General features: G+C 49.7%; 1 protein-coding gene across 1 annotated transcript; it reads left to right on the forward strand.

Annotated features, from left to right (window-relative positions):
- Window positions 1–682: 682 nt before the first annotated feature.
- On the forward strand, window positions 683–6,336 carry LOC149355644 (uncharacterized). The gene is made up of 2 exons (XM_089576149.1): window positions 683–997; window positions 4,294–6,336. Exons 1-2 carry the CDS (start codon window positions 683–685, stop codon window positions 6,334–6,336), a joined length of 2,358 nt encoding a protein of 785 aa, XP_089432275.1.
- Window positions 6,337–6,580: the final 244 nt, after the last annotated feature.

Here is a 6,580-nt window from a genome sequence, read left to right on the forward strand (position 1 = left end):
GGTATGAATTCGAACCTTGTTATTGCTGGAAGGTTAGTTTGTCACACGCAGATGCTTGTGTTGGCATCATAATGAGCGTAAAAGCGCAAATTTTAGAAGCTATCTGGAGCAAGGGAACGGTAATGCGCTGTGTGTTATGCTCTAGGAATTAGTGTTTTCCTGCATTCATTTTCATATCTGTATGAAAATGCCTATGTTTCCCGACCTTTGCAAACGGATTATTTTACACCGCCCTCGGTCCTTCTCTTCTTTTGTTATAACTCCTTTCCCTTCGGTCTGGTGTTTGCACTGATTCGTCTGGCCCATGCCAGTGCGGATAAATTTGTAAAATTTTCGAAAAGAGGCTTCGTATTCTAAGTTTTCGTTTCGATGTCATTTAATTGTATTGTCTTCTATCTTATTTTTGAAGATTTGTGTTAACAAAGGGCATCATTTTTAAACCCTGTGTTTTCAAGTTCACTGTTACTGCTGAATATGTCGCCAGGAGTATTTTCCATTCACTCCGAAGAAAAGAAGGTGATCGCGAGAGCGCAGGCGCCACGCGCTGCTTCGCGTACCTGGCGCACGAAGCAGCAGCAGCAACGGTGCCGGCAACTGACCGAGTCAGGGCAAGAGCAGCAGAGGCTTGAGAGACATTTCTTGCGAGCCAGCACACTCGAGTTCGAGCAACACAGCGAGAGCCATGGCCATGCCCACCGTCGGAACGAGTGGTTTCTGCGACGTCGCGCTAGGCGACGAGGTACCGAACGCTGCGCACAGTGGACCTACGACCTGCTCTGAGGACTCAGACTTCGAAGCCTTTTGCGGTGGCCCGGGCATCACGATGTCGCAGGAGTATCCCCTGCCCCCTCGTCGCAGCATCCGGGAGCTCATCCGTCTCCGATGGAAGTCTTGGCTGCCTGTGGCCCGGGACGCTGTCCAGGGTGACGTCCCCGTCGCCGCCGCAGCGTCTTCATCCGCTGCGCGTGACCAGCCAGGCCTTCCAACGGCAGAAGAGGTATGGAACAGGTCGTCGCTGCTCTGGATAAGTCTAGGTTAGCCAAATGCTGCTTCTGTTGGCTACGTTGTCTGTGCTCATACGGACGAGAGGCCAGCTCAAGACGCATTACGGGCGCGCTGGAAGTAACGAGTGCGCTATGGACGCTACTAGGTTCGAGAAAACATCTCTTCATGCACTGCCGATGCTGTACGTATGTAATGCAGGCAAGACTCCATTTCTAAGCGCATCGAACTCCCGGTTACAGAGCCTGCCTTAGTGTGCGCAATGCGGCAGCATTGCGCCTTTCCCGAAATCTCTTACTTTACGTCATGTGCGATTAATCAGGGCACCGTATCCAGAGCTGCGTAGAGTAAGTTTCACACACTTTCTGAGCGCGAAGTTTTCCAACCTGTTATTCAGATGTATGCTTCTTATTTGTCCGGGCACTGTGAATTCCGTCGCGAAAGCATGCGAAGACAGTTTTCCCTCAACGAATAGGATTTCTGAGCAGAAGTAGTAATAACCGATCGGTCGAAGCTAAAAGGTGGAAGCCTATTATCTGCTTCGTGAGCCTTTTGTTCGCTCATGAAAGCAAAAATTTGTTTCTCTTGTGAGAGTGCGATGCAACTCTCCTCTTACAGTGTGGGATTTCCGTCGGTGTCTATGAGACGATGGCCGGGTATCGTTCGAGGTGATTTTGTGTGTTTGTGTGTATGAGTGTGTGTGCGGGCGCTTAAGAACGTGGTGGTCTAAGATCGTTTTGTTTCTTTTAAAGATCCTCAGTCAACATTGGCTTTAATATGGCACCCTATCGGGCCTAATTAGGTAATGACATATTTTGGCTCATGTGTTCACGTCGTCTATCGAATTCACAATCTACGATTGCTTTCAAGCTATTTGTCGAAAAAAAAAATCATTTCAGCAAAGACTTCGCGCACAGTATATGTATGCTCTTTCTCAAAAGTCTGGAGCCCAAGAAGTTTCGTTTTGAGCCATGCTGTGACGGCATTATATGACTTAAATGAAAACTCCCGCGCTCTCACTGGACAGAGATAATATTGACCGGGAGGTCCCGAGAATAACGAACACGTGGTCTTGCCAGTGGGGGCTTTCGGTGGTGCAGCATCTCTTCTCACGTGTCAGGGCACTCGAGGCTGTTAATGCGTGAGCATTGGACGAGTCTGTGCGAGCGGAAATGGCGACCGCCGTCTCCCGGTATCCTGGGAGAGCAGGTTGCCCACAACCAGGTGGGCAGGTGGGAACAGTACGCCGCCTCGGCTATAATGACCTTTCGGGTGTTAACGTCGGATATAAAAAACCCTAATGTGCTGACCTCGGATATAACGAACTTTAGTGTGTAAACCTCGAATATAACGACCGTTCGGCTGCTAACGCATTCAAACGATGCACCGACGTTCCCCTAAGAGTTTATATTTCTAGCTCCTCCGGCGTGCATTGTGCGGTTGACCGCGAATAAGTGACGGGTCACTTCGCCCACGTAGGGATTACAAGACGGTGCGAGTTGGGGATTTCCGGACAAGGAAAGCATGCTCGGCGACGCCCGGCAGCGGATGCCGTTTTAAGCCTTCGTTTGGTAGGGAACGATATCGACGAAAAGGCGGGAGGCGAAGCAACTTAATAATCGTCACAGTGCAGTCGTGTATTCTTTATGTTCGAAACGAAGTTGACGAGTATAGGGACGCCGTCGGAACGCCCCAGAGTGCGGAAATCTTGTGCTGTCCATATAAGCATTCAGGTTTTATTGAATGAACACTTTACTGTCCAGGACACATAATGCTTATTCTTGGACTACTTTTCGAATTTCTCCAGGTTTTTTTAGAACCCGGAAGAGACGATCCGAAAAACGTATAGCCTTTTGACTCCCATTGAGTCCGCCTTTAGCAAAACCCTAGGGGTGGAATTAAGAAGAAAGGGTTGGGAGGGGTGTCCGCTTCCCTTCCCCTTTTCCAAAGCGGGAAATTCTCTAAGTGGCAAAATCGCACTATGCCCCATTTTCTGGGGAAGAATGTTTAAGAAATATTTTGTGGAAATAGGATCATACCCTCCTCATTTTCCCCTTTGCCCCATTATTATATTTCAAATGTTGCCCAAAGGTCTAAATAAGGTAAGTATAGTCGAATACAAATTAAGTCTGCAGTGAAACTCCGCCCACATTCAGGACCGTCGCACATAATTCCTTCCCGACAAAAAAGTAGTCCGTTGTCAAAGACTTTCTTGTTACCGAGATAAGAATCTAATCACAAAAAAATTTATCAAGCTGTAGAATTCTGATGGACGCCTTCTTTAATAAAGTCCAACATTAAAAACCTGATTACATTTCCTGTTGAAATACAGGACGCCTCGTACCATGGCCCACTGTCAACAGCTACTGTTTTTTTAAGTTATATCCTACTATAAGGGGGGGGGGGGGGTGCAAATAGTACTTTTCAAAACCAAATCGAATAAAAATAGTATTGCTAAAAACTGAACAGAATATGAATTGAATTGTGATAGAACCTAATCGAATACGATTCGAATATTATTACAAATGTTCGCTGCTAGTGCGAATAATCGTAGAAAAGGAATAATCGTGCGAAACACCAAAGTGCTGACGGCAGATGCGGTACGCCTCTAACTTGTGGAGTAGCCATAGCTGCCCAATATTCAAAGCTGATCTCCAATGAGGGTCAGACTGCACGAAGCCAGTATAATAAGCGATCGTTATAATATAGATATAGGAAAATTACCTTTTGCTACTGATGACAGCGCCACAACTCAGTAGACGAGACGAGCTAGAGCAACGTTTGAGCCATGACCTCCGAGGTCGGGCCTCAAAGCAGGGTCTGCTAAACCTGCCTGAGCCCTGCTGCGTCACCTAATCTTGGAGGCCATGTATGAGCATTATGAAACCGCGAATGAAATCGACCGTGTCGCGGTAACTGTGGCTCCCGCGCAGAAAGATGGCGCTAGAGCGCTGTGAGGCGTAGGAGTGGGCCCTTCCCTTGAAAAAGTCGACGAAGAAAACTACGGCTTGCCTTATTTCATCTTCATGCTAAATATTTGGATAGTATACGAGAAATTTCGAATTTATTCGGCTGTTTTAAATAACTTTGAGCACCCATGCGCCATTGGATTCATTCGACGAATCAATTAAGAGGATGTTCGATTAGTTCAAAGCTGTGATGAGACAGGGCAGAGCACAATTTGAGGCGTTTTAATAAATCAGATGAAGTTCCTTGCCCGCACCACTACTCTATCGCGGGTGCTGTGATGAGGCAGTAAAAATTTACACTTTTTGTTTTTCTCACGCGCAGGGTCAAGGCGGTCTTGAAGTGTTCGCCAGCCAAGCAAACTGCGCTCTGAGGCTGTGGATTAAGATCGCCCTAATAGGAACCGCACTTGTCTTCGTCGCCACTCCAATCATCTATCTGGCGGTTACGCAGTGGATTAGCGTTCCGGACGGCGACTTTTTCCGCTCCACTGCCCCAATACTGCACACCGACCCCGCTGATCTGCCCCTCTTCCCCGGCTGCGATAGTACGGCGTGCAAGAGGTACAAGGCTGGCATACAATCTTCCCTGAACTGGTCTAGAGACCCTTGTGACAACTTCTATCGATTTGTGTGTGACGGCTGGAGGCAGAACAATCATATGGTCTCCATTCTCGATGTCGCCGAAGACGAAATGTACACTCATGCATTGAATTCTCTTAACTGGGCTCCCCGGTACGCCGGAAGTCCCGGCACCTCAACAAGATCAGCACGGAACGCCGAAGAAAAGGTAGCCGCTTTGGTCATGTCATGCATAAGACAATCTAAAAACGGTTTTTACGAACTCAAAACGTTCATGGCAGAACACCACCTCCCATGGCCGATGACATCAACCGAAGACCTGCTAGATATTTTGTTTGACCTCTCCGGAAATTGGAACATCCACCTATGGTTCCAGGTGACCCTTGATTTTGCCCCATATCAAGCCAGGACGGGAAACCCCTTACTGAAGATTGGAAGCAGCGCCATGTTTGGAGCCTGGGTCGCGTTAATGCGGACGTTCGCCGGTCAGCGCAGGGGAACCGGGCCCTCTCTACGCTACCAAGATTACGTCCAGAACATGCTGGCTCTTTTCGGCGTTTCCGAGTTGCGAACCTCCGAATTGGCCTCTACAATCCAGAAAATGGATATGCTTACTCTAGAAGCGTTGGCACCTGCCATTGCAGACGCAGAACAGAAGATGCTGCGGCTGTCTATTCAGAACTTCAGTGAGGCCGTGACTCCCGGTTTCCCCACCAACCGCTGGGCTCTCCTCATCGACGCACACTTCCCTTGGGCTCGCCGCTATTCCGACAACATCAAGGTACATGCGGAGAAGCCTAGCCTGCTCAGGGCTGTTGGGTACCTTCTGGGGCTCAAGTCCGAGACGCGGGAAGCACTTACCCTCAGCCTGGGGCTTCGCGTAGTCACTGAGGTAGGCTGGATGGCGCACCGGGAAATCGCTGAGGCTACACTTCAACTCCTTGGTCTTCCTTGGTCATCTCACTCTCGCCGCTGCCTAATGGAGGTTGAAAGCAGGACAGGCGTGGCCTGGTTCAGCCTTTTCCCGAAAGATCTAGGAGCCGACACACTGATTCAAGATATCCGAGACGTTCTGCTTGGTGTCGTGATGCGTCGCAGCGGTGCTATGCTCCGCATGACCGCCAGGAACGAAACCTCTCAGTCGGACGTTCAAAACTATCTTGTCAGCGTACTGCCACAGCCCACCACCGGCACTAGCTTCTTCAACACCTGGGTGCAACTGATGAAAGTTCAGTGGAGGCTGCAACAGCATGACCTCAGCAACATCCTGAAGCCGAGCTCCGTGCTGAGCCACAAATGGACCCTGCATGGCGCCCTAACAGCCTCCCAAGAGTACTTCGTGTTCCCTCTGTACCATCCGGACCTGCCGCCGGCCGTGAGCTACGGCGGTGCTGGGAGGCTGCTTGCTGATGAAGTTCTTAGGGAGCTCTTCTACGCGCCCGCTAAAGAGCAGCAACAAGTGGCCCGTGACTACTTCCTCACTGAGGCCAACGAGACTGACGATGCTCTGCCGGAGTGGTCGCCTCATTACGTCGACACAAAAGCCCTTCTAGCCGCCTTGAAGGCCTATAGGCTTGGTCTAATCCGACGCTCCGCTGATACTCGTTCTGCAAAATCGAGCCTCATGGCAGAGAGGCTTTTTTTCGTGGCTTCCTGCTATGCCCTGTGCTCAAGCGGAAACCACATTGGCGAGTTCTACGGACATGCGGAGCAGCGTTGCAACGTCGCCGCCAAGGCACTCGTGGAGTTCAGGAGAGCCTTCGAGTGTTATGGTCATAAGGGTTAGCCGCTGACGCTGCCGTTTTTTTTTAGCTGCGGGCAGCTGTTTGGTGTGTTTGAGCTAATGCACACGTCATGTTTTTTTTTTACTATATCACTTCTACATGTGGGGTTTCAGGGCTGGAAAACTTCTGGAATTTCGCGTACGCACAAAAATTACCTTGTGGACATGTGCACTGCCCGTCGATACATGTGTGTGTGAATGCTGCAAGAGAAGTGGACAGCCGTCGTCGGGGGTATTCCGCCCACGG

This window comes from Amblyomma mixtum, chromosome 3 (assembly GCF_055824585.1).
Source record: "Amblyomma mixtum isolate Tamu chromosome 3, ASM5582458v1, whole genome shotgun sequence".
In the NCBI taxonomy this organism is placed as follows: Eukaryota; Metazoa; Arthropoda; class Arachnida; order Ixodida; family Ixodidae; genus Amblyomma; species Amblyomma mixtum.